At 31.1% G+C, this 22,032-nt stretch overlaps 2 protein-coding genes across 3 annotated transcripts; one reads left to right on the top strand and one right to left on the bottom strand.

Annotated features, from left to right (window-relative positions):
* Positions 1–5,425: 5,425 nt before the first annotated feature.
* Positions 5,426–13,825, top strand: LOC109795828 (PHD finger protein EHD3). 2 transcript variants are annotated; one of them, XM_083077025.1, is made up of 7 exons: positions 5,426–5,537; positions 5,631–6,202; positions 7,905–8,090; positions 8,183–8,515; positions 10,614–10,703; positions 10,833–10,877; positions 12,489–13,825. In XM_083077025.1, the coding sequence occupies exons 2-7, from the start codon at positions 5,828–5,830 to the stop codon at positions 13,407–13,409; spliced, it is 1,950 nt and encodes a 649-aa protein (XP_082933151.1). In that variant the 5' UTR covers positions 5,426–5,537; positions 5,631–5,827; the 3' UTR covers positions 13,410–13,825. The 2 variants fall into 2 exon arrangements, with proteins under 2 accessions (XP_082933151.1, XP_020210962.1); XM_020355373.3 differs by having other exon boundaries at positions 5,433–6,202.
* A 4,175-nt stretch (positions 13,826–18,000) lies between these two features.
* On the bottom strand, positions 18,001–20,606 carry LOC109798137 (chalcone synthase). The gene is made up of 2 exons (XM_020358369.3): positions 20,357–20,606; positions 18,001–19,169 (listed from the first exon to the last, which is right to left on the bottom strand). The coding sequence occupies exons 1-2, from the start codon at positions 20,532–20,534 to the stop codon at positions 18,160–18,162; spliced, it is 1,188 nt and encodes a 395-aa protein (XP_020213958.2). The 5' UTR covers positions 20,535–20,606; the 3' UTR covers positions 18,001–18,159.
* Positions 20,607–22,032: the final 1,426 nt, after the last annotated feature.

Raw genomic sequence — 22,032 nt, 5'->3', positions numbered from 1 at the left:
CTTTTTAGATCAATTTTAGAAAACACACATGCACCATACAATTCATCAAGAAGATCATCTAACTTGGGAATTGGATGCCTATACTTGACAGTGTTGTTGTTTATGACTCTACAATTAAAACACATCCTTCATGAGCCATCCTTCTTGGGCACTAATATGACAGGTACAACACATGGACTCATGTTATCTCTCACCCAACCCTTGCTCATGAGTTTATCCACTTGCCTTTTAATCCCCTTAGTCTCTTGTGGGTTGCCCATATATGCTGGTTGATTGGGCAAAGAAGCTCCTAGAATGAAATCAATGTGATGCTCAATTCCCTTTAAAGGTGGCAAGCCATCTCGAACACTTGCCGGAAAAACATCTTCAAAATGTTGCAAAAAAGACTCAATACAAGAAGGCAATTCAAACTTGCCAAATTGGTTAGCATACAAAATCTAACTTTGATAAAACAATAAGTAGAGGGCCTGCCTTGCGCAAAGCACCCTCCTTACCTCCCTTTCTCTTGCTAAACAAAGTTGTTTTCCCTTAAGTGTTCATTTTTTTTTCTTTTATCTCTTTTTCCTCTCAAGTGTTTCACTTTTTCTCTTATTTTGATTCAATCCTCACACACCTCTAGGAGTTAAAGGCTTGAGAACCACTTTCTTATCCTGATACACAAAAAAGATTTTGTTAGTAAAACCAGCATGGATGGCTTTGGTGTCATACTGCCATGGCTTCCCTAAAAGAATATGGTTGACCTCCATTGGAACCACATCACATAACACCTTATCTTGATACTTCCCAATGGAAAGAGACACCTCCACTTACTGCCTCCCTTGTACTTTTTCTCCTTCACTAAGCCATTGAAGCTTGTATGACCTAGGATGTGGTTTAGTGTCCAAATTCAGTTTTGACACTAATTTTGAACTCACCACATTTGTGCAGCTTCCCCCATCAATAATCACCAAACAAACCTTACCATTGATTAAACATCTTGTATGGAAAATGTTATCCCTTTGAGATGCATCCACAACTTTGATTTCGCTTCCAAGCAACCTCCTAATCATATACAACTCTCCCTCCGTAGCCACCACCTCTTCATCACTCTCCTCTTATTCTCCACCACTTGCTTCAAATTGGCTTGTGTACTCCCCATTATCCTTGAGAAGAATTGTCTTATTTGTAGGACACTTATAGGCATAATGACCCATGCCTAAGCACTTGAAACACTTCACTTCTCTAATTCTCTTTGGTGGATGGTCAACTTGCTTTTGAGGTGTTTTCCCATGGTTAGAAAGCGCAACATTTCTAGAGGAAGCAATACCTTCTTTCTTGACTCTATCCTTCCAATTTGAAGGATTATAGCTAATAGAACTCTTCCTTGCTGTACTTTTTCTTTTTTAATTGTTGTTCTACTTGAATGGCCTTATACAAAAGTTCCTCCATCTCTACAAATTCCTACAACTCCACAACATCCCTAATGTCATGATCTAAACCACTAAGAAAGCGAGCCATAATTACCTTAGGATCTTCTTCAATTTTGGCTTGGATGATAAACACTTCTATCTCCTTATAATATTCTTCCACTTCCTTGCTTCCTTGAGACAATTTCTACAACTTCAGTTTCAAGTCCCTATGGAAGCTAGATGGTACATAGCGCTTCCTCACGATCCTCTTCATTTCTACCTAAGTGTCCACCAAAGGTTCCTCATTTCTAGTCCTCTCCCTTTGCAACTTATTCCACCATATGATAGCATAATTAGAAAATTCATCAGCTACAAGTCTTACCTTTTGCTCCACATTATAGTTGTTACAAGAGAATACATGCTTAATCTAGAGCTCCCACTCCAAGTATGCCTCTGGATCACTTCTACCCTTGAAAGGTGGTACATTCAACTTGATTCATTCTATTCTTCCCTCATTCCTATTTGGCTTTCCTCCTCCTCCAGGTGGGGTTCTATTCTCCAACTGATCCAACCTCTCATGGAACTCATCTTGTTGTTGGCTTCATCAATCTCTCCAAATATTGAGATAGTGTAACAATTTGAAGCTGAAGATCATTGTTATTATTTCTTTATGCCATGATAAACAAACAGATCAAAGGTAACAAGAACAAAAATATAGTCGCTATTTGAGAAACCCTGCCCACTCAAGTGTTTGCACACAATTAGGCTTTTACTATAATGAACATTCTTGTCTTTTTCCCCTCCCCTCCTTGAATTCTTATCAAACCAAGAAGAGAAAACACAAAGAATACCCACCAATCTATGTGCTACCAAGAAATACAAGAAAAACTAACAAAAAGACTTACAATGATGACAAAAAAGAAAGGAACAAGTACTAAGACAACAACTCAGAATTGAACACAAAGAAAGAAAGGAAACTATGAATTAAAATCAAACAAACAAAAAGTAGCAAAGAACAATTCCACTACCAACAAACAGGTAAGACAAACATAAAATTATATGGAAAACAACGATTAGAGAAGACAATTGATACTTAGGAATTTTATCAAGCAAGTAGTGCGCATAGGATAAAACAATGTTATATATATATATATATATATATATATATATTTTTTTTTTTTATGTTCTATTCTTTTTCTTTTTTTCAATTTCAAAATTGCACAAGGTAATTTTTTTTTATATCAATTTCAGAATTGCACAACCAAGTAATTTTTTTTTAACTTGGCTGAATTCCTGTTTCAAATTCTAAAAAATGTTAGACACAAAGCAATATGTAGATAAAAACTCACAAAAACAGAGAAACAAAATAGATAGTATCCGCGTGAACAGTAATGATGAGTGGTGCGCGTGAACAATATCGCGTGAATGGTAAAAACTCGAACCTTGCTCTGAATACCAAATGATATGAACTCTTGTTCTGTTGAATTATATTGAAAAACATTAATTTTATTTCCTTACAATTTTATTGACTATGTTATTTGGTTAAGTTAAAAATGTGATATATTTTACCTGAACACATTTGGTTTATTTATGAAAATCAATTATTTAATTTAATTTACTATTTATATATTATGCCATGTAGGATAGAAAATATCATAACTTATCTTAAACCAATTTTTTGATAAATCAAAATAGATTATGGATTGATACAAGAAATCTAACCCATTTTGATATCCTTATTTATTTTTGAATTTGCATTAGTAATTGTAAACTTACAAAATTATATATATATATATATATATATATATATATATATATATATATATATATATATATATATATATATATATATATATATATATATATATGAGGAGGGTTCAAACGACACCGGTATAACTTTAACTAAGTGTTACACCGTTCAATAACTTTATATTAAATGTAAATTTTGAAAATTCATCCGTTAGATTGAAAGTTCATATCTCTTAGATCATATATATCAAATTTTGTTAAAATTGAACAACAACTTGAAGGTAATCAAAGTGTTCATATTTTAGTATATTTTGAAATGTATATATTACGTTAATTTTGTTTTATGAGAATGAAGTATCAAATCATCTTAGATTAATATAAAATTTGATATATATGATCTAAGAGATATGAACTTTCCATCTAACGGTTGAATTTTTAAAATTCACAATTAATATAAAGTTATTGAGTGGTGTAACACTTAGTTAAAGTTACACCGGTGTCGTTTGAACCCTCCCCTATATATATATATATATATATATAAACTCCACTCTATTATTCCACACCCCCACTTATCTTCTTCGGAGTTTTGAAACTCCTCCCCTAAAAACATTGGTCATTTCGGAGTTTTGAAACTCCTCCCCTAAAAACATTGGTCATGCTCTGTGAATAGATATTTGTTGGGTCACCACTAATATAATGTTTAACAAACTGTTTGAGTCAAAAACATTGGTCATGCTGTCAATGGATATTTGTTGGGTCACCACTAATATAATGTGAAACTATTTGCGTCATTGGAAATGGAAATTTTTACTTTCAAAGACAAAAATAAGAAGTAAGATATGTAATTATTGGTTGAGTAGGTTTGGGAGAGATGTATTTTAAAATATAAAATGTACTAATAATTATTTATTAAAAATTAATAATAAAGAATTATAATAAAATTAAATTTTAGTATAATACAATCTAAAATTACTTAAATCATCAACGGTTTATGTTTTAATTTTATGATTATTATTATATTTTATTTTATAAAATATAATTATCTATTTTTAGACGAGTCAAATATGAGAATACAAACATTATTATAGAGCTTGATAATAAAAAAATATGAAATGAAAAATATTAACGCACTGCCACATTATTGCCTAACTAGCCTAAAATTTATTAACATTATCATATATATATATATATATATATATATATGAGGAGGGTTCAAATGATACCGGTGTAACTTTTATTAAGTGTTACACCGCTCAATAACTTTATATTAAACGTGAATTTTGAAAATCTAACCGTTAGATTGAAAGTTCATATCTCTTAGATCATATATGTCAAATTTTATATTAATCTAAGATGATTTGATACTTCATTCTTATAAAACAAAATTGACGTAATATATATATTTTAAAATATATTAAAATATGAACACTTTGATTACTTTCAAGTTGTTGTTCAATTTTAACAAAATTTGACATATATGATTTAAGAGATATGAACTTTCAATCTAACGGTTGGATTTTCAAAATTTACATTTAATATAAAGTTATTGAGCGGTGTAACACTTAGTAAAATTGGATAATAACTTGAAGGTAATCAAAGTGTTACACTACTCAATAACTTTTACTAAGTGTTACACTACTCAATAATTTTATATTAAATGTGAATTTTGTAAATCCAACCGTTAGATTGAAAGCTCATGTCACTTTATACGTGTATATCAAATTTTGTTAAAATTGGATAATAACTTGAAGGTAATCAAAGTGTTCACATTTTAGTATATTTTGAAATGAATATATTATGTCAATTTTGTTTTATAAAAATGAAGTATCAAATCATCTTGGATTAATATAAAATTTTGTATATATAATCTAAGAGATATGAACTTTTAATTCAACGATTGAGTTTACAAAATTCACAATTAATATAAAATTATTTAGCGATGTAATACTTAATAAAAATTACACCGATATAATTATAACTCCCTCATATATATATATATATAATATTAAGGATCAAACGTGATTGATATGAATATTTTTCCGGTTTTATTTTATATTATTTTCTTGACATAATAAAAATTAATAAAATATTAACAAACATAAAACATATGTATAAAGATTTTTATATTGTTAAATTTTTTATATTGTTTACTTATTTTATATTTCTATTTATCTTAAAATTATTTTTTAATTTTTTTAAACGAAGATCACAGATTGCGAAGTAACAGAAACAATAATTACTCCTATAAGATAATATATGATACCTATTTGCACCTGTAATAATGAGAAAACATGGAGAAAATAGCGCAATAATGTTGATAATGAAGTAAAACACAGCACACGAGTGGGAGCAATAAGAGATAGAGTCAGCGTGCGAACGAAACTGCGAAGACGCGTCGTCGTCGGTTTCAAAATACACTTCCTGCAACTTGCTGCTTCAGTTTGCAATTATTTTTCATTTCTCATTTTTATTTTTATTTTTTATCTTTCATAGTTTTCTTGGTGGCGACCCAGTGGAGTGTTTTGACTTCTCATAGCTTTTTGAGGGTTTCGGTTTAGGGAGCATTTGGGTGGTCAAATCTTGACAAAATTTTGGATCTATGAAGCTTGCTTGGTGGAAACTGTAAAACCCTAATTTTGTTCTTCTGCAGCGCTTATTGTTGTTATCTGTATTTTTCTTTTTTATTCTCTATGGGAACTGGGGATGGAACTGGCGATGCTGATAAGACTGAATGTGGTGAAGGAGTTCAGTGTTTGAAAGGTGAAGCCATGAATGGTGGGGTGGCAATTGCGGATGGGAATTGTGTTACTGAAGAGGGCAAGCCCTTGAAAAATGAAGGCATGAATAATGGGGTGGCAATTGCTGATGGAAATGGTGTTGCTGAAGAGGGTAGGCTCTTGAAAAGTGAACCTGTTTGTAATGGGGTAGCGGTCGCCGAGAAAGGGGACTCTGGTGGAGTTGAATATCTGCGAACTTATAAGAGGCGTAAGAAGTCAAGTTCAAGAGGCAAAGTTCAGGAACAATGCAGAGAAAGCGTGGAAGCTGCAAGTCATGTAGCAGATAAGGTTTCCTCTCCATATTTTTTTGTTTTAATTTCTCAATTTGCGTATGGATTTTCTGTATTTTGTATGTTATTTGCTTACGGTTTTTTAGAATTGTTTGAGGGGTATTCTGCTAGGCTTTTAGTTTTATGTTGACGTAATTGGTGAAACCTAAAAATGTGTTCAGGTTGCCACTTAGAGTGTGTTTTTGAATGAGTTATGTTCAACATAACCTACGATTAATCCAATGGGACAAAAGAGTTACTGCGGCGTTTTGTGCATTGGAATGAGTAAATGTTTGTTTAACACCTTCCAAATGATAAACCAAACACACACACTCTTAGCTTGTAAGATATACTCTGTGCCTACAACTAGTGATTGTGGTTAGTTTTCAAAGGGATGTGCTTGTTTTTGTGGGTGTGCATTAGCAATTATTTATAGTTGTTTTAGTCCGAAACAGGGAAACATATGTGACTATGAAGAAATATTATCCTTTAGTTATTTGGAGCTGTGTTTGGTCACTTATTCTTTAAGCACACACATATCCTTTAACTGTGTGTTAAGATATTAGGTTTTAGGTTTTTGGTTACTTGCAGTGACTTATAGATCAGGTAATATTTATAAAGCTGCAATTGATATAAAATGGAAAATATCAGCTGAAAAAAATGCTAAATGTCCAATTAGAAGTCAATATGATTTACATATTTGCTTTTTCATTGGTGCTCTTATTTTCTAGATGGTTTGTGTAGTTATTTGTAGAGTTATAGTCTCATTTATGTATCTTTTAGTGTACTATTTCTGCTTATAAAGTTGAGCTAGCTAAGTAGATGAGATGCATTTGATTGACATTTTGGTATTTTTAGGTGAGGTGACTGAGTTAAATCTATGAATTAAATGACAACATAATTATGGGAACATCTATACACACAAATTCTGGGTCATTAGTTTTATTTTCATTTTTGTTATTACTGTTTTGTTTTATAAGAGTAGAAAATAATGTACCTATGCTGTTATAGTTAAATTTTATTATGTTCATAAATGGAGTTAAGTTGCAACTTTGGATAAGTATATGTCAAAGTTCGGACACATCGGAAAGGATTTACAAGAACATATTGATCATGGACCATCCATGGAAACTTTGATGGCAAAAGGAGACTAATTTACTGACTTTGCTTTATTTGTGTTAGGCATAGCTATGATAAGATCCTCCTGTATTCACACATTTATTCTGTATATAAATGGATCGGCCTAGTTGCAACGTATGTGATATATATTATTTGAAATGCTGGGAATACAAGTTACTTTGACAAATTGATAGTTGATTATGTTGAAATTTGGTCGCATGAGGGGCTAAATTGCTTGGTTTATATAAGGAATGCCACAACTGTTAATGATATTATTGATGATAAGATAACATTCAGGTTAAGTATAAAATGGTACCATATTGATGTGTATAAGATATTTAATTCAAGGGTTGAGATGCTAAAAACTGTACGGTAGGAAACATGGTGATAAATTGTCTTCCTTTTTCATCATAGTTCAGTATTAATAATTAATGATTTCTTCTATTTTATAAAAATCATGCTGATGGGGTCCTACTTTTTTTGTACATTACAAGAAAGCATGGGACGATTGTCACCCTGGAAGATAAATGTTCTGAAGCACAATAAATATTGTTTCTTGTTTATATCTTCAATGCTGCATTCTGATTTTTTTTTAATTGCAGGTTGTGAAGAAACCGTGTGATGTAGCTTTAGGCAATATTTCAGGTGATTGTTCCCTTGGACAGTGGGGAAATATTGTACTAAAGCATTTATATCAGTCATTAGGTGATGGCAATGGCGGCATAGAGGGGTGCATAAGGGAAGCACTTAAGCATCATCCTAAACTTAATCATACCACTTCAGTTTCGGTTGGTTCTTCGGCTAGAATTATATAAATCCTGCTTAACTTAATTTTTTTTTGGTTTCTTTTATTTTATGTTACATCTTTTTTTGTTTGCAGAAAACTTTTCAAATTGACAAAGATGGAGAAGAATGCTATTCGCAATTTATGCATCTTTGTCATAGAACAGGGAATGAAGCTAATGGGCATGCAGATGTTATGTGTAATGGACGTTCTAGTGACTCACCTGGCCATGGTGTGACTGAGATGTGTCAGCGTGTGCTCAGTAATATCTTAACTTCAGAAAAATTCAGTTCATTATGTAAGGCTTTACTTGAAAATTTCCAGGGGGTGAAGCCTGAAAGTGTATTTGACTTTACTGTCATGAACTCAAGGATGAAGGAGCAAGCTTATGAACAATCACCAACACTCTTCTTGTCAGATATTCAGCAGGTAAATTTAAGTAGTCACTTTTTAATAGAACAATTTCTATATGATGCTTGATACAATTTGAAAATTGTAGATGGTTGAATATTTGTTTTACCTAGAATCATGATGTCAGGGCCTCAAGTCTTATAGCTGATGTATAATCTTGCTCTTATTTGTAGATAATATAATTAATGAAAATTCAATGTTGAATGCTTTATTCATCAAATGTTTGAGTTTGATTAGCTCTTAACTCTCCCTTGAACATATGCTCTCTTTGGACAGAGACAGGGTTGTTTTATCCCTTACAAAATGGGCAAACAATTTCATATTTTAATGTAATTATTTATTTGTAAAATCTTTGCAGTGTCAGGTTGCTTTGTTTAGATTTTGAAAATTTCATACACACACACTATAAAAAAAGAGGCAGTGGGTGGGTTGTGCATGCAGGTACATGTGCATAGTTGGCAAAATGATATTAGTTATTTTTGATGGGTTGCACTTGCTTTTGCACCCTCTAGTGCTTCCAAGTATCCACTCCCGGGTTTCTTGATCTTGTTTTAAGTTGATTGAGTGGGCTGTGTGTGGAAGTTCATCTGCAGAGTTGGGCACTAGTGACATCTTATCGTGTTTTCCACATAACTATCTGTTCATGAACATTTTTCTTGTGCTTCTTTGTCTCCTCTGTTTTGCACTATATGAACTTGATATTTTTTGTTTGTCCCTTAAAGTATTTAATTTTGAAAATTTCTTCAACTACATTCCTAAATGTCATTCTTGGTTTACTAGATGTTCTCAGCTCTTGTAAAAATGAAATATACACAAACCTAGAACCTTACAATAATAAAGTCAAATGTTACCTCTGATAACTGCCACACTAAGAATTCAAATTTTTGTACTACTTCTTGGTGATAATTTCCTTTTCCTATTGGCTACCTTGATCAATTAATGCCACCCATCTCTAGCAAAAAACCAAAATTTCAGTAGAACCATATTCACCAATGTCCATTTTAATGGGTTGTCTTAAAGTTTTCTAATTGGCAATATTAGAGCCCCCAACCAATTACCGTAGATATGCTAGGTAAGGAAGTAGGGGATTCAACAAGCCCCTGGATTTCAGGAGGAATGTGACAAAGGATAACCACCTGCAAGTGGCAAATGATATGAACTATGAAGTAAGGGCTAGTTAGGAGTTAGGACTTAGGATCAGAAGGGGAATATAACTGGCGAAAGTGGGGAGAAGGGGGCTGGGGGAGGAAAGAAGTGAGGAAAAGACTGGGAGAGAAATATGCTTCTTGAACTGACTGGGGTACTGCATTTCTTTTTCCTTATCTAGGGTCAATTCATACCAGTATCTTTAGACCAACCTCTGTTATTTGTATCCTACTGAATCAATAGCAAATTTACAATACAGTGACTGCATAATAAACATATTTAGTTTACTCTGTTTCTTTTTTATCAGTGTCTTAGTCTCTTAGATATTCATGTATGCTTTTTAACTGTGCTATTTTGATTTGGCCCGTTTTCCTCACTGGAATCTTTATTGGTATTCTCTTAGGCAAGTTTTTATGATCTTGATAGGTACCAACCGACATTCTGCCAAATACATTCTTTCTTGATGTTGTTTTTTCTTGAATGTTCATGCATCCACCTTGCCATTCTCATCTCTGTTATACTATTTTTCTTGCTTTTGTTGGTACTTCACTGCCCAACATTAGCTTCCATGTGTCACTTTTTTCTTAGGTGAAATATTCCAGAGTTAGTGCACTCATTTAGCAGATCCTTGTCTGCCCCCTTTTTCCCTTTCTACTAATAGTATTTGGTTTGGGAAAAAATTCAGTAGTTCTTAATCTTCCCAATGATTATATTCTATTTTGTAATTTTTTTAGCTTGCTACTACTCAATATTTTAGAAATAGTTTTTTTTATTTTATTTATTAATCTTTTGAGCACCCTGTTTCCTCCTGTTTTGAGCTGTGGTCTGTGGCTACATGCGGAGAACTCTGCCAAAAATCTATCTAATTAGGATTTGTTTGGCATATTCAATTGTATAACCAATAACCATTGAACAAACTAACCTTGTTAGTTCCTGGTTCTTATTTTGTATTACTTATTTATACTTTTAGGTTTGGAGAAAGCTTCAAGACACTGGTAATGAGATTGTTGCCCTTGCCAAGAGCCTCTCCAACATGTCAAGAACTTCGTACTCTGAGCTGGTAATAATTTTCTTCTTCAAAGCTCTTAAGTTTCATGGTTTCTTTTGCTTACGGATTTTATTTTCTTTCTATGTATTTTGCCACTATTTGCTTTCCTTTTATGCAAACCTAATTTTTCTTGACCTTTAGGTGGGAATTCCATCACAGAGCACATTTCAAGATGAAAAGCAAGTGGTAAGAGTTTTAAAAATTTTGCTTGATGTTTTACGAGATCATCATGAATGTCAGATCTGCTTTAACATATGTTCAAAATTTAGATAAGTTTTTCTCTAGCATCACGTCTAAGGAAGCAGTTACAGAGTCATAGACACTATTGTTTTTGTTAGGATATAGTAAGCTACAGTTTGTTTGGTGCTACTGTAGACTATATATTGGGGAGGTATCTATCGTCTGATATTTTGAGAAAAGATGAAATAATACTTACTGTAAATGCAATCCATCTTCCCTTTTGATGGCTGGGAATCAGAGAGGTATAGCTATGTATCGAATTCAAAAAGAATTATGAAAGAAAAGTTAAAGAAGAAAATTGCCACATGCCATTCACGATTTGTTGATTCTTAATAAGCCATGGCCAGAAGATTAACAACATAGACCAAAATCATATCTTTCCGTTTTGCTTGGTTTCATTTCATTGTAGCTGTAACTCTTAGGAGGTGTTTGTTTCATGGATTACAAGTTCACTCCTAGGAATTGTATTTCCAGGAATATTTTAATTAGAATGTTTCTTCTTGTGCATATTTAGAAAATGTGTCTGGTTTCCTAATATTCCTTGGAATATTTTTAAAATTGAAAATAATTTAAATAAAAAATAAAAAAAAAGGAACTTACAAGTGTGTTAAAACATAACTTCTCACATTCCCATGGGAATATCATTTCCCCACCCCCTCAACATGGAAATAAAAATGTAGAAAATATGGTAGGCAAACTTTCCAGGGAATGAATAATATCTGAGAATAATTTTTCAAAACTTGTAACAAATATAGGATTGTTATATTCTCATGCTTACATTCCCAAGAATGAACTTGTAATTCGTGAAACAAATGCCTCTTTAGATGTGGGGTTTCTATGTCTCTGGCCCTTAGCTTTGTTTCTCTGTTTCGCTATATATTGGAAACTGTGTTTTTGACCTAAAAAATCTTATTTTCCTCTGTTTGACCAAGAGACTTTTACAATCCCGAGTTGACAACCCAGGGAAAAAAAAAAAGAAATAGATCAAGAGAGGGTCCGAATGAAAAGAGATAATTGATATTACTATCACTAGGTATTTTACAACCTTACTTGGGAATGCCCTTTACAACTGAGAATTCAGTTCTGCATACCCTCTTTCTGCCTACCTACCCTCATAGGCTTCCCCTATTTATTACTGTTACCTCCACTAATTAATTACCATAACAAACTAATCCTTCTAACTGCCCAGGCTGATTAATTTCTTTTATTCTTTCTTCTTCCTAATATACTCTTTCAAGTTTCTATCCCCTAGCCTGTCTGTACTACACTACTACTAACAATGAGACACATGGAATGCATTACTGTTTCCTATGGCATTTAAGGATTTGCTAGAATAAGACAGGAAGTGGACTTGTTTGTTCTTGTAAGATTTTTCTGTCTGAAAGTCCTGTATGTAATCTTGCTAGATTTTTCAAACTTTTGCTATCAATGATGCACAGAATGTCAGTTGAAAATCCTTGCCATGTATCAGTACTAATTTTATTTGGTATGATTAGGGTTTTGCTTGAGATATTTATTAAAATGGTCTTGTGATTTTTTTTTTGTCATGTCAAACAGCTCTACAACCGGGAATTTGACTATTACATGAAACCAGAACAGACAGAAGAATGTGCTGTGTACAAAATTTGCAGTTGCAGGCGTTGTGGAGAGAAGGCAGATGGCACAGACCGTCTGGTCTGTGATTCATGTGAGGAGATATATCATGTGTCCTGTATCGAGCCTGCAGTGAAAGAAATACCCCACAAAAGCTGGTATTGTGCCAATTGTACTGCTAAGGGGATTGGTTCTCCACATGAGAATTGTGTCTTATGTGAAAGGTTAAATGATTCAGAGACCCCGAATGACGTAATTGGTGATGAAAGCTTTCCAACAGTTGAGGAAACCCAAAATGAATTTGAAGATAATTCAAATTGCACCTCTGATGGGATTCAAGTTTCCATTGGTGAGAAAAAAACACCCAATTGCAAAATATGTGGAAATGAAGTGGATGATGGAAAAACAAAAGTATGTGGCCATCGGTTTTGCTCCAATAAATACTATCATGTAAGGTGTTTAACAAGTAAGCAGTTAAAGTCATATGGTCACTGTTGGTACTGCCCTTCTTGTTTATGCCGGGTTTGCTTAATTGATCAAGATGATGATCAGATTGTTCTCTGCGATGGCTGTGATCATGCATATCACATCTATTGCATGAAACCTTCTCGAACTTCTATTCCAAGAGGGAAATGGTTCTGCAGAAAATGTGATGCTGGAATACAAGCAATCCGCCAGGCTAAAAGGGTATATGAGAGCAACAACCCAAGAAGAAATGGTGAAGATGTTGCAAAATCAACTGCTAATCTTGAAAAGAAACACAACAATAAACGTGCACGAGAATTGGAAAGAGGTGGAGCTATGGACATGCTTTTAACTGCAGCCAATACTCTGAATTTTGAGGAGAAAGAGGCAGCACTCCAGATTGAGTCACAGAGAACATGAATATTCTGGAGGGCTCTGTTAACCTTCCAGTTATTTTTAGTAATGGCTTTAACTTTGTTGACTGTTAATACACTATTTTACATTTGCTGCATTTTTTGAATGACTGATTTTGGTAGGCTGTAAAACTGCTGTAGTTTTCCTGACTTTTGGATACGTCACATGGAAAGACATGACTATAGAGGCTAAAGAGCAAAAGGCATAATCTGAAACTGCTGTAAGTTCCATCTGTGAGAGTAAGCAGCAGGTCAGATACTGTAGTATAGACATGGTTGATATGAAATTTAATTGACTGTTTTGCTTGCTTCACTCAGAATACTGTATTTTGGGGTTGGGATGTTGTAAGCCAATGCTTCCCAAGATTTGTATAATCAAATGTCTATTACGTTTGAAAATCAAAAGAAAGAAGTTTTTTTTTTTTTTTTTTTTCCATCGTTTAGAATTAAATATTTCACTACCATTTCTGTATAAAGCTTGTTCTGCATTGCTGGTCAAAGATCTTGCTTTTAGTACTTGTTTCTTTTTGGGAGTTCAGAATGTGCTGGTAAATAGTTGCTGCCCAGAAGTTTGCATTTTAGGCCCTGTTTGACAGCTTTCTAGCTTATAAAAGCTTTTCATTTTCAATTGAGATTTCTAACTTACAAATTTGCCCTTGGAAATTTATTGGCTTTTATAGACAAGTTAGGCAAAAATCTTTAAAAAATGTTGAAGTGCATTGGTTGATATTAATTTATTAGAGACGTTTGAGTCATTTTATTTGTTTAATTTAAATTTTTTGTTCTTTTTTAAGTATTTATAAGAATATATTTGAACGCTTCTTAAATGTTCAAGTATCAAACCCTTGGGTGCGGTTGATAATACTCCCTCCGTTTTTTATTCATAGTCATTTAAGATTTTGCACGGGACTTAAGAAAATGATTGAAATTTTAATTTTCAAAAATATTTATTACTTACTTTCCTATTCTACCCTCTATTTTTTTTTATAGTATTTCATTGGAAACATATTATCCTTTTAAATACAACATTAATTTCACATAAGTGGTTAGAGAAAAAATAGGTAGATATTAGAAATAAATAGACACAATGTTCAGTAAACATATATTAATTATTAAGGGGTAAAAATGAGAAAAAAAATTAATAAGTCATTGATTTTAGCAAAATGACAATGAAAAAAAAATGATAAATTCTGACAAAACGACTATGAATAAAAAATGGAGGGAAAACGTCGTGAATTTTCATTTTGGATTTGGTAGGAGCTGCAAGCATAAATTTAGTGTTTGGTTGTAAAACGGTTGCAATTTTTCAATGAACTATTCATCAACATGCGACTGTGTAATACCACTGTCTCCGTTTACACAACCAAACCCTAATAAACTCCTCACTCTATCTCTTTTTAATAATTTTTATACTTAAATATGTTTAGTTTTTTAAATTTAAAATAAATTTATTTTTAATTTTTCACATTCGAAATTAATCTTTTTAGTCTTTATAATTTTAAAAAGTCTTGATTTAATTTTTATACTTAAATTTTGTTAAGGAATTTGTTAAATACTATTTTATAAAATTTATCTATTGATGTTTCTGTTAGTTAAAATATCACATTAAACTCAACTGATAGTGTATAATTGTTTTAATTTGTCACTTTTAAATATATTATTAGTGATCTGAGAGATTAAAACAAAATTTTTAAAAATTATAGAGACTAAAAATAATAGTTTTAAATTTGAGAGGTTAAAAATAAATCTATCCTAAATTTAAGGGTCTCAAAACATATTTAAGACTATTTTCTATTATTAAGTCAAATAATATATTTTTTTAAAATTTATTTGAATTGTGACAAATAGGAAGAGGAAAGTATAGGAATGAATAATTAAGGGTGTCTTGTTTAGAAAATATTTTTATTTTTATTTTTTAATTTTAAAATTTAGAAAACATGTTTGGTTCGACTATTTTTAATAAAATTTTATAAAATGTTTTTTGTATAAAATTTATAATCAAAATTAATCTCTCTATATGAATTATAATAATATTTTAGTTTGCAAATATTTTACTTTTTATATATTATATTTTATATTTATTCTCATTTGAATATTCTCCTTTCATAATAGGTGGGATTTCACTTTGAAAACGTATAAATATCTCTTATATTTTTTGTATCAAATGAATAATTTATTATCTAACAAGTAACAATTGTATATCAAAATGAAATATATATTTTATCTTTATAAATAATATATATATATATATATATATATATATAATTGATATTACTTATCTTAAAATATAATAACTAAAATTTAATCACACTAAATATTAGTCAAATTTAATAAATAATATTTAATTAAAATAATTAAACAATATAAACAACATATGTAATTAAAATTCTATACAATAATTATATCTAATAAATCTTATAAAACTTTTCTACACACAAAAGAAAATATAAGACAAATCAATTAAATTATATAAAAAAATCAAGTCTATTGAATTAAGTGCGTAAGACTACAAGTTTAGAAATAAGTTCGTAAAAAAATTTAATAATTACAATCACATGACACCACAATTTTAAAAGTGCAAAAATAATGAAAATGACATTTTTTTTCATTTTTAATTTTAGTTTTAAAAAAAAATATTTTTTTAAAATTATTTTCTAAAATTAAAAGTAAACACATTTTTAATTTTTTTTTGTTTAAAAATGAAAATAGAAAACGACAAAATGAAACGTGTTCCTGACATTTTCTCTTTCCAATATAATCTTTTATTTCATAAGGTTTTGGATAAAACAAAAACTCATATCCAAATATTCCTTTTCGGGGAGAGTGAGTTGAAAGAAAACTAGCGATGTTCCTCTTTTTTCGATTGAAGTCTTTCTTTGAGAAGATTTTTAATTAAGCAGGGGTTAGGTATGGTAATCTAATCCGTTGAACTCACCCGATTTGGACGAAAAAACTCGTATTTATCGGGTTTGAATTTTTTTGGATTGATAAAATTGGAGACGAGTGGGGACGAGGATGTTAATACCCACTCCATCATTGTTCCCATATCCAGTGCTGTCCCACCCTGCTTAATAATATAATTAAAAAATTATTTATATATATATATAAACTAAAATTAGAAATATTTATATGTAAAAATTTATATTATTTTATTTTTCTTTTATTTTTTAAAAATTGTTCATATTTATTTAAAAAAAAAGAGAAAAAGAAAAAAAAAAGAAGGGGGCATGGGCGGGGCGGAGACACTCCAACCTCGCCGGAGACGAAAATGAAAATCCAGATTTTATTCCCAATGCTGAGGCGGGATGATTTAAATTGGCAATGTTTAAAGATATTTCATCTTGTGATTTAAAGCTTGTTTCCTCCTTGTCATCCTCAACCCAATCATCATGTCCATCATAAGATCTTACGTGTTCCATCATTCAAACCACCTACTTAAATCAAATCATTTGTTCCATGTTTGAATCTCCAGTCACTTTTGAAAGTAAAAGGCCTGTAGTGTAGTTATGGTAAAAATAAATAAATAAATAAATAAAGAAATCAACCTGTCTGACAATTATAATATTGTGAATTGATAAACACAAATTAATTCCAATAAAATAGCACGTGAAAGAGTTATTTAGTCTCTGCTAGTGTACACTCTCTCTAGATCTATATAAAAGTATATAAAAGTAAAGTTAACAAATTTTATATAGATTAAGGAAGATGATGTATACATTTATTTTTTACAATTTCGTATAAAAATATATGATACATTTATTAAAATATTTTTATCACATTTATCGTAGAAAATATTTTTATTTATTATCTTATGAATATTTTTAGATTAACGACATTAAATAAAATTATGTTAATAAAAATTTACTGAAATATTTAAGAATTTTTCTGTTTATATATGTGTCTAGAATATGACAATAGAAAAAATACATTTCAAAATAAATGACTTTGTGTGATTTGACAAGAAAAAATATTTTGACAATCATTGCGAAAAGCCGAAAAGAACCCTTCATGCTCCAAATGAATATTATTCCTTATGAAATGTTTCATTCATGGAGTATGGTCTATTCTTTGGATCAAATATTTGAAATAATGAAAACACCGCAATCAATTCTTGTTTCAGTTTTTCCCTTGCACTTCTTACCCTTCATTTTAATTAAGTAATCAAGCCAATACAGAAATATTTCACAATTTGCTTGCTCTCGTTCTAATTGACTAAATACTATTTAATTCAACAAACCTTTCAAATACGTCACCAATTTCAATAATTATTTTGTCTTTGCTTAAACTTTTTGACTCAAATTGTTGCCACTAAATTGATGTCAAACCAAATTCGAAAGACCTTAAATATTGCTACTAAAAAATTATTTAAGATATTTCAAATCTAGTTTGCTATACATATAAGTTGATGACCTTTTTTTATTTTTTATTTTTTATTTGTTAGGCATTTAAGTTAGCTTTCAATTTCGGCCAAAATGATAAATGCTTAGCTTCAAGTTTTGGAGTATAGGACTATAAGTTGGCACTAAACGTCAACTTTCGCATTTAAGCTTTTCCTTTTGACACTCAAATACAATATTTATACCACTGAAACATAAATGAAAAAAAAAAAAAAAAACTCCATAGCATTATTGATCTTAAACATAAAATGGAAAACCAATAACAACTTAATAATATGACGATCACTTGGTCTAGTGACGAATTATTCAACATATTAAAACATTACATTTTCCTACAACATCTTGACACAAGCATGGCAACTAGCTATAGTGGCCTGAGTCTAAGGCAGTGCTATGCAAAACAATGGTCTCCATGGTCAATCCAGGGCCAAACCCATATAAAACACCCCACTGTAGTCCTTCACCAGTGGTGGATTTTCCTTCCTTAATGGACCACCTTCTCATCTCGTCTAGTATAAAGAAGACACAAGCACTTGACATGTTTCCGTACTCACTTAGGACATGTTTAGATGCTCTCATTTTATCAGCGTTTAACCCAAGTGTTGCCTCTATTTCCTTCAAGATTGTAGGGCCACCGGGGTGGGTTACCCAAAACAACGAGTTCCAATCACTAATTCCAAGTGGTTGAAAGGTTTCTTCGAGGCTTTTTCCTATGTTCTCTGCGATCATCTGAGGAACATTTTTCTTGAGACTTAATGTGAGTCCCAGTTCTCGCAAGTGTCCCTCAATTGCACCCTCAGTGTTGGGTAGAATTGTTTGTGATGCCGAAACAAGGTGAAACAGTGGTTGCTCAATGGACGTGTCAGGGTCGGATCCAACGATCACGGATGAGGCACCATCACCAAAGAGAGCTTGTCCCACCAACATGTCCAAGTGTTTTTCTGAGGGTCCACGAAATGTGCTGACTACAATCTCAGAACATACCACCAGAACGCGTGCTCCAGCATTGTTCTCAGCAAGGTCTTTAGCGAGACGAAGCACAGTTCCACCAGCAAAGCAACCTTGATGGTATAACATGAACCTTTTGATGGATGGCTTGAGACCTAAGAGCTTCACAAGTTGATAATCCGCACCAGGCATGTCTACACCTGCCATGGAGCAAAATATGAGGTGAGTGATATCTGACTTGGGTCTGCCCCATTCCTTGATGGCTTTTGATGCTGCCTTCTCGCCAAGCTTTGGAACCTCCTCAACTAGTATCTCTTGGCAAGAATCCAAGGATGGTTCCTTATAAGTGCTTATAGTGGAGTTTTCTTTCAACATTTCTTCGCTCAGGTGCATGTGACGTTTCTTTATCATCGAATTCGCACCTGTTGTGGCCCAAATAAGCTTGTGTTATTACAAGGTTTATTTTAAATCTAAATATAGCTCAAGACATTTGTTAGTTAACACACAACATCAAAATGAATCAATGATAGTTACACAACTATTTCAATTTGTCCTTATTTCTGATACTATAAGTGGTCTCAAAGATTTAAAACATTTTTTTTTTAATTATAGAATCTAAAAAATAATTTTAAATATGAGAGATAAAAATAAATTTACTTTAAAAAAATATAAATATTTTTAACTCTGCAAATAATATTTGTGTATGGAGCATTTGTTTCAAGGAAGGATATTATATTTTTGGGAATCATATTTCTAAGAATAATATAACTCATAATGTTATTCTAAGGAATATAAGAAAAAGTGTTTGGTTCATTTAAATATTTCTTAGAATACTTTCAAAAATTTAAAATAATTTAAATAAAAATGAAAGTTATAAAGGTTATAGAAAATAACTTCTAATATTTCTATGAGAATATCACTTATGCACCCTTCCATCATGAGAATAAAACTTCTTTATTTATGGGAATATCACTTTTCCAAGAATAAAAGATATCTAGGAATGTTATTATATGACCTTCTAACAAACGTGAGAATAAATATTCTCCCCTTTCATGTTTCTGAAAATATATAAAGTTAATCCGAAACAAATGTCTCTTATATATTCAAGCCATTTATATATGTTTTTCTTAATCTTTTTATTTCGTTCCCTTTAATTGAAAAATGGCACGTTGATTAAAACAAAATAACACTCTTTATGTTGATTTTTTTTTTCTTCTAATGCGATATTATTTTTGAATCAAAAGGACATTCAAGGGGAATTCACTTGTGTGTATATAATCACCGGCAATCCACATGAATACTTAATTAATTAGGTTAAAAGATAAATTCATATGATATATTTAAATATTCATCTTCAAACAACTCGTATTCTTAATAATTTATGCACTTGTGTGGTCCAAAGCAATTTAGAACACACACCTCTGACATTTTAATGTATGCATGAAGTTACTTGAATATAAGTAAATTTTCAAAAATTTCATATACAAACGTGTATATATACATATTAAAGCATATCCTAGTTAAAAGGTGTAAGATGCAGACAGAATGAGACGATAAATATTGAGATGGTGCATGAATTTATAGATAAAAATATCCTAGTTAAGCTTACATATGCGATCGAACTTGGCCTTAAGTTGAGTCATGTGTTGGCTCTTGGTCATTCCGAAGAAGTAATCGGAAAAGTGAGATTGGTAAATGTAGTTGGGTGGATTTGCGGTACCAATGGCTAGTATGGTGGCTGGACCACGAGCTCTTTGTTTCTCATGTATTTCCTGCAAGTATGCCATTTCGTCCGGGAACCTAATCTAAAACACAAGCAAGGGAATTATTTTTGATCGATAGTCATGGTCTACACCAAATTCCCCTAGTACCTATTTATAGTGGGTTTGCCTTATATTAAAGTATATTTTCATTAATATATATTGTTTAAGTAATTTTTTTATAAGTAAAATTGTAGATAAGGAATCATATCTATATGACTATGGAGTTAATAACATGTTAGAAGATTTTTAGACCAAACATTACTGTTCACTCAGTAGTTAATCGAAGTTCAATAATATTTAATTTGACTTAAAAGTTAAAACTTGTCAAATTGAGAATCAACATAAACTTATTGAAAGAATTTTACCTTGCTTTAAAGGGATCTTTTGAGTAAGTATACCCACTAAAATAGGATTTTAATAGTTTAGAGAATGTTGAACTCACGTCATAGAAAACACTAACTCAAACTAGATTCTAGACCATTTGTGTCAACTTATGATATAATTTAATTAATTTAATATTTTTTTTTTATAAAACCACTTGTTCATAAAAAAAGTTTTGAAATCATTTGTGTCTAAATGGTACACTTCGTCCTTTCGTATGCACTGGGTGTTATGATTATGTTATTGATATTTTGTGTAATAGGGGATATATATTATCAAGAAGAGGGTTATATCTTGTTATTTTTATCGGGTTATTTGCACACACAACTCTACAATGGTAAGATATTATTTACTTTGAACTTAAGCTATCATGGTTTTGCTTGTGGTCATTACCAAAAAGACTTCTCAAAACCAATGAAGTATGTGTGTGTTTTATACTCTTATTTTTCTTCTTATTCTGACCTTACCTCTCATTCAATGAAATATTTCTATTGCATTTTTGTTATAGTTTTTATGTTATTGGTTATGGGGTTATTGGTTGTCACCGAATCCAACTAGCGACTTTGATACTATTGTTAGAGAGTATTTTTTGAACTTACTTAAGAAGATATATTTATATCAAGAGAAGAATGTTATTTCTTTTATTGTTTTTATCAAGTTATTTCAGACACATCTTTATAATGATAAGACATTTTTCGCTTTGGATTTAAGGGTTCACGATTTTGCTTTTGATCATCATCATAAGATCTCTTAATCAATGAAGTATGTGTATGCTTTATAAATTCTTAATTTTCTCTTATTTTATAGATGTGGGATCTTAATTGTATTCCGATATATGGTGCATGTAACATTCTTTTACACACTGACATCATACGAATAGATATTATTCTTAAATTAAAACTATCCTAAAAGTTTGTTTCCAAAAGATTAATTGATATTATTTACATAAAAATTAGAAAATATTTTATATTATTATTTAATTATTTATATATTACTATTAGAAAGTAAAAAAAAAAAACTCAAATGTGAATTGTCAATATTAAATTTTATAAACATTCACTTTACACAATATAGAGAAGGATTATGACACCCTCTACCCCACATACATAATTACATAATAAATAGAAATAATTAGAATCTT

Source organism: Cajanus cajan, chromosome 6, assembly GCF_000230855.2.
Source record: "Cajanus cajan strain Asha chromosome 6, NIPB_CcT2T_4, whole genome shotgun sequence".
NCBI lineage: Eukaryota > Viridiplantae > Streptophyta > Magnoliopsida > Fabales > Fabaceae > Cajanus > Cajanus cajan.
The sequence above is the reverse complement of the archived record's forward strand: the minus strand, read 5'-3'. Positions and strand labels throughout refer to the sequence as shown.